The sequence below is a fragment of the Eimeria tenella genome, genomic scaffold (genome assembly GCF_000499545.2).
Source record: "Eimeria tenella Houghton genomic scaffold, Eth_scaff2, whole genome shotgun sequence".
In the NCBI taxonomy this organism is placed as follows: domain Eukaryota; phylum Apicomplexa; class Conoidasida; order Eucoccidiorida; family Eimeriidae; genus Eimeria; species Eimeria tenella.
Genome location: NW_013541843.1, coordinates 1,082,473 through 1,100,652, shown reverse-complemented (window position 1 = coordinate 1,100,652; position 18,180 = coordinate 1,082,473). Strand labels below are relative to the sequence as shown.

Sequence of the window (18,180 nt, the reverse complement as noted above, 5' to 3'; positions counted from 1 at the left end):
TCGCTGCTCGATGTGGCCAACAGGCTACGCACAGTTCTGCGTGAGCCTGAAAGGTCATCGTAGAATACGAATATAGTTTGGTCTCAGCCATAATGTTATCTGGTAAGCTGCAATGAATCCCTTAAAATAGAACGAGTACGTTAGTCAGCGAGCTGTTGGTGCTGGTACTTAACCTGTGTACTGGTCCAGCTGGACCACCGGTTGGGCTCTAGTCCTTCAGATGCTGCTCATTCCTACATGCACGGGAGCGTTTGGAAACTGGACTAGAATCGTAGGCCAACTGTAACTAGAAGAAGTCCAAGAAAAGCGAAAATGCATAATATTTGGTGGACCAGTTGTTTTCGTGCGACGAGTGGGAGCCGCGGCCTTCTGGCGGGCCCCAAGGAGTCGGCTGCTCGGGCTTGCCTCGGTGAGGTTTCTCAAGCATGCTGGGGGCTATCGAGCGCCGCTGAGTGGTGGTAAAGAACGCTTGTTTCTGGTTTATGAAGAAGTCTTTTCCTACGGTGTGAGCAAAGAGCCCCGTTTTTCTGTCCCCCGAATAGCAGCAGCTGGGCCACGCCAGCTTGCTCCGTCAGCGCGCCCGGTATCTTTACAGAACGTAGCCCAATGTTTTTGGGCAAGGTGCTGGGCAAATCTACAGTTTGATAGGAATGCTTGCTTAGAGAGGCTCTTCGCACAGACCTGTATCTTCGAACTGAACGTCTCACCAATCGCACCTGCCTGCTCGCCGAATCGACTGATGGTGGCACGTGGTCGAAAAACTACGCTCTTCCTCCCCCCTGCTGCGATTTTACCATTAAGATTACTTCAATTTTTGTTTTCAGCTCCATATTCTTACCTTCTTTCAGCCTACCCGGTCTTGGGAGCAACCTTTTTCCTGGACTGCCGATATTGGCTGCCTCGCAGGAAGTACAGGCTATAATTTGCCAACTTTTTCCGCTGCATCTTCCCCTTCAACAAGAATTTTCCCCTTCACCATCTCTGGTTACTGAGTGATATTCCACTGCCACAGAGGGGCTCGCTGTCCTGCTGTTTTCGAGGGTTGTCCTGCCCTGCACCATCCTCAGGGTCGCTCCCGTCAAGAAGCAGCGAATGCATGTAGTTTGGTGCTCTTTCTTAGGGGACGCTATGAAGTGTGAGAAGTCAATAAGCTAGATGGCCTTTCTTTGTTGCGACCAATTATACGCACTCATGCCTTGCATTCCCTCACCACCTGCACTCTGCTTCATCTCCTATAATGCTTCATAACGGGCACCTGTACAACTCACTTTTGTCACGTTTACTGTAGCCTCCTCCGCAGTTCGCTGCTGGGGAGGAGCCCCAAATTCGGTGAGAATGGATGCCGAAAACTTTGCGAAGCTCACGGCAATCTTGGACTTGCTAGACCGCTACAAGAAGAATCTTGCACAGGCACTGCAGCAAGAAGCGCCTGGACGGGCGCGGAGCGTCCTACAGGCAGGTAGAACCCTTTCCAAGAGGTCGACGCGCACGGAAGGCTTATTTGGCTTCGGCAGCGGCAATGAAGGTAGGCCCTGTGTGTGTCGCTTGCCATACGAGTGGCACTTTGAGTGTGCGACTGAAGTTGGCGAATATTTAAGCTTGAAAAAGCGCAGTCAGTTACTCCGAAGCTACCTCAGGTCGTTAGGGGGTATGTAGAGGAGCTGACCAGAGTGGAGACGCGCGATTCTGACCGCGTTGTGAATAGTTTCCCGCCGGTTTCATGGCTTTTGCCAATAGTTCCATCGTCGAATTTCTTCAGGTCTTCAGGTCTTCACTGAATTTTTTCAGGTCTCACGTTTTGTGTAATTTTATTCGTGCAGCTCATCAGCAAATGGACGCCGTGGCGCATGCCCTGGAGCGGCGCAAGACAATCAAACGTACTCAGACGCTGCTGCTCCGGAGGCGAACACGCGTACGCAGGTCCTTTCCAAGCTTGTCAGAGCCCGCGAGCAAGTCTGTTTCCATTTCTTGTAAGTCATTATACAGTTGCGCCCCGCACATAACCTGGGCTCCTGGGCTAAAGGCGCTCTTAGCTTTTATTCTGTGTCCTTGTTTTGGACGTTGTTTAACGCATGATGCGGATTCTTCAGGCCTAGACGAGGAACTGCAGAGTTGCGTTGCCAGCCGCGGCATGCTACATATGTTCGGAAGCAACCGAAGCACAGACAAGCAGGAATCAGATGAATCCGACTGCGATGCAGTGAGCAATTCTCCACATAACAATGGCACTCCAGTTCTCTTCAATGTGCCAGCCGAGTACTTTCTCTCTTTTTAAGCTATTGCTCCACGGATGGTTTGTGCTTTTAGTCGTTGTCGAGTTCAAAGGTCGTTTTTTGTGGCCATTGAAGGCTCTCAGTGGGAAATAATGCTCATCTAGTGAAGGACAATATGTTCCAACTGAGAGCTGCTTTATCAACTGCTCACTCGAGAGGTGGCGTATGCTTGTTCAGTGAAACTTAGAACGACTTGCATCAACTAAACAGTCACTGTTGCTTTTTGGCGTTATGACTAGAGGCAGCTATTCTTGCCTTCTTCCTATTCAGCAAAGCGATTGCCTGGATTACATGTCGGATAGGGACGTCGAACCCCCTGACGTCGACTGGGAAGGTAAGTTGCTCTTGAATTCAGTGGAGCATGATTGACAGAGAACGTTCTTCAAAAGTAGAGCGAAAAATATAGCAACTGGACGCGTATACTTAAAGAGATTGGGTGCGGTTGTGACGTCAGATTCAGCATCCCAAAGGAGGCTCTCCACTTGCAGTCTTGAGAACATGACAACAGATGATTATACCAATCTGCATCCCCAGGTCTTGGGTCAGCTATTTGATAAAATTTTGGACTATCTTCAGAATGATTTCGATGATTTAGTAGGAAAGTTGAAGGAACAGGTAAGCACAATGCCTCGCGGGGGAGTGCACGTTGCGCATTGTTTCTGTGTAGCGCGACCCCAGCACGAAACATTTCTTCCTATCTTTTGCACTGCTACCATGAACGGTGATTTCTTTTTAATGCAGAATGTACACTTGAAGCAGGACGTTATATCGCTGAGAAAAAAGCTTCAAGATGCAGTGGAAACCAATGATGAGCAGGTCGGCTAAGTAACCTACAGCTTCAGGCTCTCGGGGGGCACGGCATTCAGTAGAGTAAGCATGTGAAAGTTTCTGGATTAATAGCCAAGTTTTTGAGTTTTCTGTCGCTGCAGGTTCAAGAGCTCAAGGAGATGACAGAGCGCATTTCAGATTTAGAGGCCGAGGGACGGGAACTGACACGTCAGTTAAGTACATTGGAAGCACGCATCAAGGCATACCAGGTAATCCTTGAAGCTGCGGCGGCCGCAACAGAGCTGGTTTGCTGCGTGCACGTTTTACTGCCTAGAAGTGAACTTCCAAAAATCTGAGTATTTCGGGGGATCTCTTTTGGCTCAGGAGAACCAGAAGGATTTGGTTAAACTTGAGGAAGAAAAACATAACTTGAGCAGGGAGTGTGCGGCTCTCCAAGAGCTTATTAAGAAACTGACCGTGCAAGCTAGCACGCAGGACTCTCAGAAAGTGACAGAACTGGCGCATGATCTTGTTACGCTTAAAGGCACTACCCAAGCGAAGGACGAAGAAATAAAGTCTCTTAAGCGAGAGCTGGATCGCAAGGGCCGGCTACTGGAGTCTCTGAATGTGACGCTGAGCACTCAACAACAAGCTCCCACCTTGGAGTCGCCCAGAGGAGGAGATGTCACGAGCAGGCAAGTCACACCTCGGGGCTCTATCAGCCACTTGTTTGGTGCGGCGCCAAACCCTCGCAGGGCGTCTGTAAAGCAACTCCTTGTCACTCCCCAACCCGCTCCTGCGGAGCCGGCCGTGTCATTGGCTACCGAGCTGCACCTGACCAAGTTGGGCAGCATGCCCCGTAGGTGAGTAGTCGAATCCATTTGGGGCGAACGTTGTCGCGTTGACAAGATGCGATGATGCCAGGGCTCCAGAAAGCTGGCAATTTTAATAGCTGGGCGCCTACACTTAATGCTTGAGCGCATTCAAGTTTCTTGAAACAAACAGTTGCTCTTGGAGCAGCAATCTACAATACATAGGGATTGCGGTGAACGTTGTGTATCGTTGGCATGTTTCAGGCTGAGCGAGGTGCAGGACAAGTTGAAATCAACCCTCGCGGAGCTGGATACCGTAAGACAATCCAATGAAGAACTTAAGGCAGAGCTCACTTCAATTAAGAAGGAAATGGAAGAAAGGGATGCAGTTTCACAGCAGAAACTGGAGGTATGACTTTCGCAAATTCCATTTTCAGCACTTGGGGGAATTATCCCTCGATGCCTCACTTGCTTTGTTTAAACTTGCGCACTACATTGTTTGCAGCGAGGGCTGAGAGACTTGTCGCGTAGAACCGGACACAGTACAAGCAGTGGCTTCATTTGCTTTTGTGTACTGCTGCATTGCCGCTTTAGGAACGTTCTCGCGAACTTGCTGCCGCCAGAGAACAACTGGAGAGGAAATCTGCTGAGCTCCAGCGCACTGCGCAGGTCCTGGAAGCTACCAAAGACGATCTCAACACTTCGACTGCTGCCCTGTGCTTGACGGCTGCAGATAATGAGCATTTGCAGGCTCAAGTACAAGAAGCAAGGCAAATGCTTCGTGACGCTCAGGTACGCGCTAGGTTTTGTAGACATTTTGGCCGCAAAGCCTGGACCACCCCTGTTTTGTCTCACGCTGCTTCTCCTACAAGAATGCAATTGCCTGTAGCCATTATGGCTGAAAGTTGTAGCTTTGTAAACGCGCCTTGCACAGGAAAGCCATGCCAATGCTTTGGCATCGAGGGCACCAGCAGATGTTGTGAAGAGTCTTGAGGAGAAAGTAGCGGAGCAGCTCAAAGAGTTGCAAATGAAAGCGTCCCTTCTGGATCAAGCTGAGGTAGGAGCGTGTTGAGCTAGGAGGATATGGCTATGAGCCGAGTACGAGCACCAAGCAGTGTCTCGAAAAGATCAGTGAACGACAAGCACGGACAAAACTGCGGAGTTAGAGGGCCTGCTGAGTGTTTGCCGCAGAAGCATCAAGCAGAGCTGGAGGAGCAGAGGGCTACTCTTCAACGCAGCGTGGAGGAGAATATGAAGGAGATTGAAGAGCTTTCTTCGCGTGTGAAGAGCCTTGAGGGACAGCTAGTAGAAACGACGAACGTCGCGAATGCGCTTGGCGTGACTACTCAGTGAGGCGCTGGATGTGGCTGGATTTCTCCTTTGCAGTAACGAACATTCAGCTTCAGTGTGATCACTCCTCATTATTTATTTAGGCGATTCTTGCTTGAGTAGCGTTGAACATCCCAGCAGCCATACCCATTTCTTGAGCTCTGCATAAGCTTGTTGTCATCACTCAGTAAACTAATGGAACTCGTGAAACGTGGGAGTGTTAGCGAGGAGGAACGTGCCGAGGCGGAGAAGCGGAGAGAGGAATTACTGGAGTTGGTAAGTCCGATTTATTCCATGTCTAAGGGGTTTCATGGTTGTCAGTCAATATGCCAAATCCGCGAACCGTTTAAAGCGCACTGTGTTTAATAGAAGGAGTGCCATCTGTTGCGCCATGCATTATGAAGCTCGAGAAAGAACGTCGCCGCGCTGACGCATTGGCACAGAGCGCTCTCCAGCAGCGTTCCATGGAGGCAGAGCAACGTGAGTTTGAAGCTAATGCTAGGGAAATGCAAGAACAGCTCCAGCAACAAGTGGAGTTTCTAAAGGGTAGGCTGGCTAAACAAGAAAGCGAGGCGGAGACTTTGAAGCAAGACCTGGTGGCGCAAGCCAATGCAGCGCAAGAGGCGAAAGAGGAGATGCAGGCAGAGCTTCGCTCTGCATACAACAAATTGCAAGAGCTGAAAGAGCAACTTAAAGAGGCCACACGACAAAAATTCGAACTTGAGATGAAAACAGCAGAATTTACGGCTCAGAAGGAAGCAATGAGCCGGCTAAATGAAGAAAAACAGGAGGCTCTGCGGGTGCAGGAACGGGAGGTGCAGCACATGCAGGTACGCATGCAAGAGCTCCTCGACAAAATTCAGGATTTTGCCACTCGTGAAGCTGCATTCACAGAAGAGGCTGAGCGCTTGAAAAAGAATATTGCTGACCTTGAGCTAGGGCTCCAGGCCGAGAAGGAGGAAACCCAGCAGCTTTTGTCACAGAAGGAAGAAGAGAAGCGACAACTGGAATTAGCTCAAAAGGCTGCCCTTGCAGTCATGCAGGAACAAATTGAAGAGTTAGAGAGAGAGAAATGCGCTGCTTTAGAACAAGCTGATCAAGGAGCTTTGTGCCTGAGGAAGGAGTATGAGGAACTCGCAGAGACAATAAAAGGTCTGAGGGAGCAGAATTCATCCCTTTCTGCTCAGCTGGAGCAAGCGAATAAAAGCCATGAGCAAGTAGCTCTTCAGTGGCACCAAAAGCACGAGGCTCTTCTTGATAGTTTGAGCAAGGCCCAGGAAAAGTACAAAGAACTTGAGGCTACGCTAGAGCGAAGTACGGAACAATACCAAAGATCTCTCGAAGATGCCCAGCGACAGCTTGTGAAGCTGCAGGCGGCTGAACTTGAGGGCAGGGAGGCTCAGTTCAAAGATCGTTTGAAAGAACTTGAGCAGGGCTGCCTTCGACTTCACGTCGAAGTGTCCGAGCTTAAAGAGAGGCACGCGACAGCACCGCAACCTGTTATGCAGGATTGGAATCTGTATGAGGCAGCAGGGCTGAAGGCGCAGCGGGATGTTCTCGCAGAGCAGGTGGAGAAGCTGCATGAGCAACTCAGGGCAAAGGACATGGAAAGTGCACATGCAATAGATAAGGCAGAAGAAAATCAGAGGCATATCCAGCAACTGCTTGCTTCGCTGCAAGAGCAACAAAAAAAATTGGAGGAGCAGGCGAGCAATCAAAAAGAAAAAGCTCTCATTGCAGCAAATGAACGCATGCGTCGGGAAAATGAATATCTAAAGGTTCGTTCCATTGTTCTCACTCGAATTATGGAGTAGCAGCAAGCGCTTAGTTGCGGTAATTGCAGGGCCAAGTTTTTAGATCTGCTAAACGGTCTAACCTGTCTCTGAAGAGCAGGTAAAGCAGCCGTAATGAGTCGCGTTCCTCCGAATTGCAGTCGTCAGTTTCCTACGTTATGTCTATATTCATTACACTGCGGGTTCCAATTAGGGAGAGCTAGAAGAGCTCAAGGCCCTCATTCTGACGGAGCGTCGAGATGCTGGGCTTGCCGGTGTACTCGAAGTGCTGCAGCGACAACTACATGACCTCGCCAACGAGTTCAATGCCTTCAAGAAAGTCGAGGCTCAGCAACTCTCAGACTTGAAGGGGGCAGTTAGTGGTACAACTCAGGTTTTTAATGTTTCTTATCCTCCATTCGTTATTCCGCTGGTGAACGTCCACGAAAGCCGGGACAGCAACGACAAAACCATCAACATATCAGGTGAGTGAATAGACTTTCTATAGGAAATGTCTATTCTGTAGTAGGCGGTTGTAGAAATTCGAGTTTATTGGAGTGAACTTTGTTCCTTTGGTAATTCAAACAAGTATTTCTCAACGTCGTTTCTCGCAGGCATGCTGGACATCCGTGCTGCGGCAACGGGTATAGTACCTTCTGGTTTTGGTGGCGTTTCCCGTCCACGTATTCCGGCGTTGCAGGGCAGCAGGTTCCAAGATTGGTTATGCAGGTGGCGTGACGGCTGCTGGTCAGCGAATGACTCTCAGAATGCACACACATGCTGTTCATCAGCTGCCTACTCGACTGACATGCAATCAGAGCGATGGCAAACCCATACACAAGTTTTCAAGCCAGCGTAAGTACGACCCAGTTAGCTGTGACTGCACTGTGTCGGCTGGACATTTCGGCGGCAGTAAACTTAAAGTTGCTTACATTATTTCTCATGCTGCTGCTTGTGATTGAACAAAAGAAGAACCTAGCGCCTAATGATAAACCCTCAGAAAGGAAATGTTTTCTGTGTTGAGCTGTGGCAGAGGAAAAGAGGAGGTGCAGGCGCTTCGTCTTTACATGGGGTCTTCCGGAAATTCCCCCCGTTTAGAGGGGCCTTTTCAGTTATCGGGAGACATTGACTTATCGCCGCCGGAGACAAGTCGAAACGGCAACGTTGCATCGGCTACAGCTTGCTGAGGCTCGCTGCCAGCAGCTGAGTGGTACCGTCTACTGGACTGCGACTGCATGAAGCATGCGATAAAAATATCAACACAGCTTAGTCTGGCGTCTTGAGAGGCTTGCATATAGTAGCCAGACCTCAATTAGTGCTAGTATCATTCAATGAAGAAGCCCTAAGGTACAGATGCTGAGCTGCTGAGTCTGCTACGTCAGCCTCGGGTCGACTTCCCTGAACGAAGACCGAGCAGCGCCCCTTCCACGCGCTGCTGTAGTAGCGGGCGCATTTTTTCCTGTCCCAACCGCTGTACTCACGGTGCCTTTGGTTTGCACTCATTTCGTCTCTCAATTAAGGCGCATCGCATGTCGTGTAGCAGCGGCCATGAGGAATTGCTCCATGTGGCCCGGGGTGCCAGTGGCACCGCAGCGCTCTTCTGGTGTGTACACATATGTCTGGTACTGCGCTCATTCACCAGGCATCACGAGAATTTTTTGTTCTTGTTGGAAGCTGTGTGGGCTGAAGGGAATGTAGTATGCCGGTAGGTAGCCTTGGACGCCAGGAGGTCCGTAGTTCCTCCAGTCACGTCCCGCCTCGGATGTCTCATTGCCTGCTTCTCCTAGGTTTTCTGTAGCTGCTGGGGGATTGTGCAGGTGGCAGTTCGCGTCTAATTCGTGAAGGCCGACGCACAGTGCCAGGACGGCTCTGCTTTCAGTGGGGGTGCTCAAGGCTCTGTGTGGTGCAGTAGACGATCGCACTAGTACAGTTGCACTAGTTGCACATATTGTCGTGGGATGTGGCAGCGCAAATGCGTTGAGCTGTAGGGGCACTGTCAGAGGATAGTTCCTCCGTTCCCCCGTCCGCAAGGGTCACTAAGTGGTCGCGTGTCCCTTGGCAGTAAGCAAGGTTATGCACACTCCCAGTGCCGCACCATCTTAAGTTTCAGTCTTTCTATATTTCCTCACTGAAGGACGTTCCGGAAAAAGGCAACTTCAGTTTTGCGGTGGGTGTGCAGTGTCGTCTTCCTCACCCCCACAGGTGGCACTCGTTACACAATGAATAGCATATATTGCTAGTACACAATTTTGTACACTTAGGAATATGAATTCTGTTCATTTTAAACACAATTCATCATGTCTTGTTGGTTCCAAGCCCAGCTTGTCACTGCTACAGTCTGCGCCCGCGCCTCTCCCCCCTGCCTCAAGAGCGTCGAAGCAGCAGTGCTCTCCACTGGTCTGTTATAGCAAGACCATCGGTGCAGCCAGTCCGCCAGATTTTTGTTTTCTCTTTATTCAGTTATTATATTAATGTTTTTGTCAAGAGATCAGGCAATATATGCGTCTGGTCTCACAAAGTTGAATTGCGAGACGACAGCGTCCACCTCAGGATAGGGTCTCGCCTTCAACTGAATTGCGTTCCTGCTCTACTGCGTCATGGGCTGGGCCTACAACTCATTTTTCGTTTTTTGTGGTTCTGACAACACTGCAATCAACTGCAGTTCCAAAGGTGCTAAGTGTCTTTTTTTTAGGACAGCAGTTTTCGAAGGTACGGGATGTTGACCGCGTCGCATCCCAGCCTCACCCCCTACCGTCTTGAAGCAGAACGTAGGGACTCTTGAGCATTTTTGCGCATCAGGATCTTCCTGTTTTTTAATGAACTGAGTACTCGCTGAGGTAGATGCTTCGGCTGCACGCTGCTACCAGCACACCTAAGTGAACCACCCCCCTCTTGAAGGTTGAAGGACGCTCCAAGATTCGCCCTGTGCAGGGGTGGAGTTTATCGCAGCAGAGGGATATAGAATTTAAGTACGATTTTTGGAAAACTGTACCAGCTGTAATGAGCTCTGATCTTGAAGATATCGGAGCTGGGCACATGACAGGCGACGGTTCAGCAGTGGTTTGTTTTCGTGTTAATATATTGGAATATAAGTACCTTACGGGAATTTCTCTGCTTAGGAGAGCACAGGATAGGAATGGGGATTTGACGCATTTCGTCCCTCCGAGTAGAATTGTAGCTGTTCTTGGGTTTTCGCAGTCATTTGCGGTTGGAGGCTCCCTTGCTTTGCGAGTTCTGTCCTCGAGGTTTGCAGCTTGCATTTTAAGTCGTTTTTTTACCAACGAGTTGCTCTACACACTGACCGGAAAGAAGCATACTGTCCAGTCAGCGTGAGAAGTTCACGGTACACGGGTGCGAGGGAGGTCGCACAGCATTTTGTTTTCGGACGCTTTATGGAGGTGCTGGCGCTTTACTGCTTACGAGGAGCGTCTTCTCTACTCCTGAATAAGTGTATCTGTGCCGCCGCTTTATTTTGAGCTCCACGAGTGTTCAAATAAGGCCTGTCTCTCGGCAGCTAGTTGTTCTGTACTAGTTTCTGCTTGTTCTGGCACGGTTGAGCGTGTCTTCCTGAACCTGAGAAGTCCAGCCGCCTGACGGAGTATTGGAGGACCCGGCGGAGATCGGATTGATATAGAGGAAAGTAGCCGACATGGACGGCTTTAGACACGTCTTCCTTATCCCATCGGATGGGAGCTTTTCATCAATCCAGGGACAGCAGATGATGCCGTGGAAGGGCGGGTTTGCGGCAGATGGAAGGAACACACTTACTTCCATAGTCTCTCGCAAATCAGGTGACGGGGGCAATGACCAGCGCCTCGTCCTTGGCGGTGTTGCTGCAACGCTTGAGCATGTAGGCGAAGCTGCTCTTGGCGGCCATGCTGGTGACAAGAGCAACCCCGTAGAAGGCCCTCGGGGCCGTCGGTTGCCAGACGTCGAGCAGCTGTTCTTACCTAACCCTAGTGTGGTGCAGCAGCCAAAGGAATTGCTTTTGGAGCAGCTGCTTCACGCTGCAGAACAAGGTTTAGTTCAACCAGGGGCCCGGGAACCGGACGGTCAGCAGTATGTGGATATTTTGACGAAGTCCGGCTCGGCGCATTCCGGGGGGAGAAGAGCTCGCGATGGCACACCGTCTCCAATCAAGCACTCGGGTCGCGAGCGTCGAGGAGAGAAGGGGGTGTCCAGCCGCTCTTCCAACGCGATCCTCGACAGTCATTTAGCCCTCCAGACTGCCCTAGTCACAATGCTGCATCTTCAGGCACAAGGCGGGCTTCAACGGAAGCCCGTTTTCCCAAAGCGGTAATACTGCGTAGCGTGCTGGCATTTGACCCTCCACACATCGGAGTGCCCGCTGCGAGAGAATGATCTTGCGATCTGGCAGCTGTCTGGTGATCTTTTCTTGCAGACGTGCTCTGTATGAGTCTGCGTGGGCGAACTACTATTTTTTTTTTGCAGGAACTTGTTGTGTTTGAGTTTCTTGAGATTGGGTATCTGCCCAAATAGGGAAAGCTGCAACTATGCGCACAACATGACGGAACTGCAGAAGAAGCTGGAGCTGCGGAAGACATCTTTGTGTAAGTACTGGTTGAAGGGAAAGTGCGAAAATGAGGATTGCAATTTTGCTCATGGAGAGCACGAGCTTCAGTCGACTGTTGGTGTTTTCAAAACAACCATATGCAAGTATTGGCGACAGGGCTGTTGCTACAGTGGAGAACTGTGCAGGCACGCACATGGAGACGCGGATCTTCGACCGGAGAAGTACGCTTGCTTCAATTTCGTCGCATCTCACTCTAAAGTGGCTATCTGGTCCCGAGCAAAGTGCAGGTTGTTTTTGACAGCAGAAATGCGCCTTTTGAGAGTGCTCTGTGTGTTTGCGTGTGCCTTGTTGCTGCAGCCTTCCTCCTCACCTGGAGAGGAAGAAACGGCAGCAGCAGCAGTCTCGGCTTAGTGGACGGGGCTCAGGCCATAGAAGGGAAAGGATGCCGGCAGCCTGCGGTGCAGAAGCCGTGGAAGAGAACCATGACAAATTGAAGGACAAAGGTGAAGTCACGTTTGACTGCCTGCGACAGGTAATAAATGGAGGAATGCTACCTGACTCGGGCGCCAACGCGTCGGCATCTTCTTTGGACACACTTTTGGCCAAGGTGAACTCTCTGAAGCGTTGGGACACCCAAGGTTCAAGTAGTTCGGACCGCTCAACGGATGCTTTGTTGTCACCAGCTTCGGAATCTCCCAGGTGCTTGCCGTCTCGCAGTTGTACGAGCATCTCATCAGCATCAATGTGGAGTCTATCACCGGAGCACAGTTTCACTTCGTCTACTGCGACCGGATTGGGAAATGGCTGCGCGCTCCCCAGGCAGGCTGCACCTCTCCTGACCCGATGTTCTGATATAGGATTCGACGGCTCGACGCTAGTGGGTGCGCAGACGGCTCTTCTGGCCGTCCATGGTTCCAGGCGTAGCACTGAGCCTGCCTTCGGGACAAACCCCCTAATGGATGCTCAGGAGGTCTTTGGTGCATATGGGAAGTCGTACTCGTCGCCCATTCAGCTGCATAGCTCTACGGCTCCTCCACCAGGGCTTACAGGTCTACATAGCTTACGTGGTGCAGAGGAGATGCATTGCCGCTTACCACGGCGACGATGCGATTTGGACAAAGTAGTCCGAGAGAGTTCACCGTACAGAGAGAAGGATGCATCACGAACTGCATTTGCAGAGAACGGTGCAGAAGGCGGGAACAGCATCACATGGTCAGCAGCTTGGTAATTGCGAGCAATTTGTTGCAGAATCTGGTGCCACTTCTGCTCGCCCATTTTATTGCTGTTCCTTTGAAGAACGCAGCGTTCCGAGACCTTAAGCTACGGACAAGGATTCACATTAAATATATTGATTTTCGTTAAACAGGGATGATACCCCTGACGTCAGACGGTGTGCTGATGCAGGTACACGTGCTTGCGCGTCATGACTTGAAAACAAATGGATTGTTTCCCACGGGACGCGGCCTGATTTGCCTTGTTTGGCTGTCGCGCAGCTGTGGCTGCTTGTTTTGTTAAGATGCGTCCTTCCGTTAAGAAAGCGTGGCGCTTGTTGATTTTGCATGATCCGTGCCATGGCTCTTTCATACCAGTCCGTGATAATATATCATAGTCAGCCGTGTTGATTGAGATGCTTTGCATAACACGCGATGCCTTTTTTTTCTGTGGGCAGGAGAGAGGTATGTTTTTAAGCACCCGTCGCAGAAGTGGCTGTATTGGATGCGCAGAGAGGGCGGTGATGAGTAGCATTTAGCAGTTGCCGCTCGGCTTGTCACCGTTTGCTTACCAGCCATGTGTGGAGACTCTGTATTGACGCCAGGGTGCATCACGCTGTGCTCTGGCATGAAGAGGAGTAGATCCCCTTGACAGTGCCAGGTTCACAGGTACATTTTAGTGGGAGCGGGGAGCATCTCAGCTCGCTGCCCTCCTTCCAGAGTTTATGCTTAAAGTTAGCTCGGTGTATAAAGTCTTGGGCGTCTTGCAGATGCGCAGCATGCCATAGCGAGCATTCAGCAAACATCCGCCTGCTTTGGGGGCTGCAAGAGTGGCCAGGGAGGACCAGTGACACGTTGCAGAGCACAGATACGCAGAAGGCGGCCGTCTCCAAGGTGGTCTAGTATGAGGAGGCTGCGCAGTTGTGCAGAATGGGGGCACTGTAGAAAGCCAGGGCGGAGTGGTTTTCAGTAGGGTGCGTTCAGTGGCACGCAAATCCTCCTTAATAGGAGGATGTACTGAGCCCCAGGTTCTCGTAGTTGTGCCCTTTGGTAGGTATGCCTCCCGGGGACCGGTTTCTTTAAACCTAGAGGCTCCGAAAAGTTAGGACCTGCGGCTGGTTCAAAGTAAGGTGAGCACATTGGGTGGCTGCTTACCTGCCTGGATAAGCTCTTTCCGCAATTACTTGGTTGGTTCTATTTTGCTTACTCCAAAACCTAACGGAAGTAACTTAAAAGGCCTTCAGTGCACGTTCAACGCAAGACGAACGTTACAAAAAAAAGGAGAGTGGGCACGCCGCCACGCCAGAGGCAAAACCCTTCAGCAACGCAGCGGGTGTTCCACAGGCCGGTGTGCTGAACACTCTACCTGACATGCCTTACACGCGCTGCAATATCCTTCATCACCAGGTTGGGGTAATCCTTCTCGCTTCACTATCTCGCAGCTTGGCGTAGTAGACACTGCGCGTAATGCTTGCTCTGCATGAGAACGATGTAAAATTTACACCGTTCTCAGGGTGCAAAATCCTTTCTTGCTTCATTTTGCTTCCGTTCTCGCTGCTGCTGCGCTCGCAGAGCCCTTCGTAGCTCCTGGGTTCCCCGATGGACGATCTGGCAAGTGCCATAAAACAACGGCAAGCAAAAATTGGAGAACCTCACACAGACGCCTGAAGGACGGAGAACTAAAATCGAGTTAAAAATGCCAAGTAACCATACCACTGACACGGCAAAATGTGAGGAGACTCATACTTTGTTGCACTTACTCCCTTTAAAAGATTGTCGAAGCTGTCTCGTGCGTTGAAAAGGGTCATTTCTAGAACCCCTTTCTGCGGTAGTTTCAGCAGGTTCACCAGTGGGTCTTCGCTGCTCGCGGCTGCAGCCACTGCAGAAGCAGATTCTATTTCAGTGTGTGGTTCACACATGTGCTGCTCTTCGAGTCCCGCTTTTTGGCGATAAGGACCCTGCTGTGGATTTAGTGCTGAGTTAAAGCATGCCACAGATCTAGCACTACTGTCGAGCTTGCGTCAAAGAAACAGGTGTGGCGAATTTTTGGTGCGCAATGTTCCTGAGTCTACAGGAACTTCTGTAGTTCCTGTAGGCTCAGGAACTCCTGTAGTTGGGCTTTGTATACTTCTGAACAAGCAAGCGGTGCACCTACAGTAGCTTGCACGGTGCTCAGTACGAATGACTCGGGGATATGAGGGGTCTGAGTAATCGAAGTGATCGTCTGACCTTTTTGTTCGTCTAGAAAATTGATAATCCTGAAAGCGGTCTCGGTGTCTGTCTCGCGCAAGTCTATGCGTCCGCTCGTAATGTAGGGAATCTGAGTCATCAAAACGAAAATTACATCGAATGTGGATTCCCTACGCATATTACTGGAGAGCACAGCTAAAATGACATGGCTTTAAGACTTACGAGGATGCGGCTAAGCTTCTTTACCCACTCATTTGGGTCCGTCTCCCCCTCCTTGGTGATTTCACTCAGTGTTTCGCTGCATCTTTCCCTCTGCATTGTGCAAAACAACAGAATGAGTGCAGAGAGCTGGTACGGCCTTAGCATGGTTTTGTGCAGATCAGTAAAGCAGTGCTGGCAGGTAGACGGTAGCTGGATACTCCGTCTCTGCGTACCAGGTCGGCCTTAATGTAAAGAAAGGAAGTCAGCACCCTGACTTTGAGTGGCGTCGAAAGCAACACGAAACGGGGACGTAGGTAAGAAATTAGCTCTTCATCAAGCAGCTTTGCGGCATGACAGGAGGACCAGTTGTCTTTGATACAGCCAAGGTAGGCGACGTACTTGGCACTGAGTGCATTGGACTTGTCACTGTCCTCCCCTGATGACCTTCCTTTTTCTCCGTTTGACTCACCCGTGTAGCTGATTTCCCCGGATCGGTCAGGGGTGCTTCTTGGGCTGGATCGGACGGTCTCTGTCTGCGGGTGGGAGCTGGGGTTTTGGCGCGTGGCTGATGGGTCCACTGTGCTCAGTGCCTGCAAACACTCCTCCTTCATAATGAATTAAGCTACAGGCAACGGAAAAAGGACAACGGGATAACAGACACATATGGGGACATGTGTCATTCCACGCCACAGGAGGACGACACTGATCCCAGCTACGTACTGAACAGGTTCGTGCAGAAAATGACTCAGTGTGAAACTTTCCTCTCAACGCTGGGAAGCTAACGCTATCGTTCGACGTACTTTGCTGTGTGCATGGCCACAGAGGCGAGCCACTCCTCCGCATGCAAACGCACAATCGCAGTCCGAACTATAGCCGAAACAACCTAAATACTCTAAGTTTATGATCTTTTTTGTTATTATTATTAGATATATGTTGAGGACAGACACTGCACTCAATGCGAAGCCAACAATTTTGCTGGAGCGCACACATACAAGGCTTTACAGTGGGCTCCGGGCGTCCTGCACGCCTAGCGCATTCTTCTGGAGTCCAGCAGGATCAGTTTTGTGTTTGGATGAGCAATTATATATGTCAGATCCTAGATACGTTTCATTGCTTGATTGTTTGCACTGCGCGGGGCAGGTGCGCTTTCAGCGCTCATCTCAGATTTGCGGAAAGCCTTCCGTTGCAGTTATTGGAGCCTCACCGTAGGCCTCTGAGCCCGTCATAAAGCTGACGGCTGCAGCAAGCTTTCGTTCCATACCTTGGTGCATACGTTTACGTGCTCACTCACATCTGTGCCATCACGCAGATCTGTGCCATCAATCGCGCGCTTCGATTTGCGCTAGCCCATACGAAGTTGGAAGTTGCTACCTAGATGAGGAGCCTACACTGCCCTTTTAATGGTTTGCATGAGCTGCCCGTCAAAGTCCACATGTAATTTTCTCCCGTTAAAGACTACGCTGAGGGAAGTTGCTCTGAAGGAAAGTAGTCTGGCCCAAAACGCAAGATGCTGTAGAAGGCTACTGCGAAAAATGGCGCATCAATATAACGATAAAAGTAGTGCAACCAGGTGTGGAACTCCTTATTGTGGAGTACAGTAACTCCGGGTTGGTGGGTAGGGTATCAAGAGCCCGAGGGACTGGCTACTTCTTGAAGAAGGATCCACTGTTTAAGTTAGTTTTTTTAATAATCTTTGTGAGGACGTCGCTAGTTGTGCCAGTATCAGATTCAGCCAGAGACGCATATAGCAGGGAACTGTTGTTGGCGTTAATGTTTAGGCAAGCTTCGTAAACGCGGCTATGCCCCTTATATATTACTCTGCTCATCAGAAGTGCTGAACAACCGCTTTAGAAGGTGGCTGCTTTAGAAGGTGCCTGCGCTTCTTCTCAGTGCATTCCTTTTTGACGCCGATGCCGTGGATTACGGTGGAGCCTTCAAGTCCTTAAGCTGCCCTAGTATGACGACCCCCTGTACTGACGGCATTTGGCCGCTGGCCCGCTAGAGCAATGCAAGGTTGTGCTCGGCAAATTTGTTGGCGTGCCCAATACTGCAGCAATGCTGTGTTATTTTCGAATAAGCAGCTTATTGAAAAGAGCGTTGCATTCAGAAGGAGCTTGAGTGCACATGCTCTTCTATTGTGCCAGGAACTGGTAGGAGTGTCCATGAACAGTGTCCAATCTTCATATAGACTGTAATCTGAAGACAACACACTTTGGGAGTAGAAGAGCTGTGGCTACGGAGGTTGCAATTACGACGCCATATGGTAACGCTCGATGCAAGGGGTCGGGAATCTAGAAAGCCGTACAACCAGGCGCAATGTCAGGAACTGTTACCGCATTGGCATTGAAATGGGAGCGTGCGTATAAGAGCTACTCTGATAACTTACCAGCCCAGCGTGTGGTCGGCGCTACGTGAAGTCCTAGGGACACCGGCAATTGAGCCTGTGAATGCACAAATCGAATTAAACGGAAAAGTCGAGCAAAAACCATTGAATCAAATTCGTGAAATGGGCAGGCCTAACTGGGAGTGTAGTCCACCGTGGCAGATGAAATAGACCCGTGCCCGCCCAGCGCCCTTCCTCCTTAAAACTCTTCCGTATCCATTACTGTGGATCTTCACACCCAAAGGTAGCCCTCAGTACCTGATGTGCTAGCAGATGTAGCGACTGTTACAATACCAATTGCATCATGTAACATCGGGGCCAGAAGACTCGGTTTGCAAGCTCAACAAGCCCTAAAGCCTCGCCCCGTGAGCCATCCTACCTTCGGTCATGGTGGAATCGTCCCTGCATGGCCTACGAAGACCTTGCCAATTTATTATGAAGCGTTCACTAGCATATTTGTAGTTCGCTAAGCCTGTGCCGCTTGAGATGGATGCCCCCAGCCACCTTTGCCTCTCTTCCGCTTTTAGTGACTTGCTAAATGCCACTGGATGAAGGTAGTGGCAATAATCGCATCATACTGCGGGTAGCTATTGCTCGATGATAGGAAGGTACAGGGAGGGAAGATACAGCGGCATTGCTGGCGACCAAGAAAGGATAAGGGTGGCGATGCAGAATGGTCTGGGTCACCCGCAAGGCACCATGACGAA

General features: G+C 50.4%; 4 protein-coding genes across 4 annotated transcripts; 2 read left to right on the top strand and 2 right to left on the bottom strand.

Moving 5' to 3' along the window:
• Nucleotides 1–1,335: 1,335 nt before the first annotated feature.
• ETH_00029760 (myosin heavy chain, putative) lies at nt 1,336–8,193 on the top strand (the record flags this gene model as incomplete). Its single annotated transcript, XM_013374380.1, has 17 exons — nt 1,336–1,525; nt 1,821–1,970; nt 2,091–2,200; nt 2,544–2,607; nt 2,728–2,888; nt 3,015–3,089; nt 3,203–3,310; nt 3,426–3,904; nt 4,118–4,262; nt 4,448–4,645; nt 4,788–4,910; nt 5,045–5,202; nt 5,371–5,458; nt 5,587–6,960; nt 7,169–7,439; nt 7,569–7,809; nt 8,067–8,193. 17 exons carry the CDS (start codon nt 1,336–1,338, stop codon nt 8,191–8,193), a joined length of 4,062 nt encoding a protein of 1,353 aa, XP_013229834.1.
• Nucleotides 8,194–10,603: 2,410 nt separating this feature from the next.
• ETH_00029755 (uncharacterized protein) lies at nt 10,604–12,716 on the top strand (the record flags this gene model as incomplete). Its single annotated transcript, XM_013374379.1, has 3 exons — nt 10,604–11,250; nt 11,407–11,709; nt 11,846–12,716. 3 exons carry the CDS (start codon nt 10,604–10,606, stop codon nt 12,714–12,716), a joined length of 1,821 nt encoding a protein of 606 aa, XP_013229833.1.
• A 155-nt stretch (nt 12,717–12,871) lies between these two features.
• ETH_00029750 (uncharacterized protein) lies at nt 12,872–13,234 on the bottom strand (the record flags this gene model as incomplete). Its single annotated transcript, XM_013374378.1, has 1 exon — nt 12,872–13,234. One exon carries the CDS (start codon nt 13,232–13,234, stop codon nt 12,872–12,874), a length of 363 nt encoding a protein of 120 aa, XP_013229832.1.
• Nucleotides 13,235–14,208: 974 nt separating this feature from the next.
• On the bottom strand, nt 14,209–15,701 carry ETH_00029745 (uncharacterized protein; the record flags this gene model as incomplete). The annotated part of the gene is made up of 5 exons (XM_013374377.1): nt 14,209–14,307; nt 14,460–14,674; nt 14,929–15,019; nt 15,112–15,201; nt 15,324–15,701. 5 exons carry the CDS (start codon nt 15,699–15,701, stop codon nt 14,209–14,211), a joined length of 873 nt encoding a protein of 290 aa, XP_013229831.1.
• Between the last annotated feature and the right edge of the window lie 2,479 nt (nt 15,702–18,180).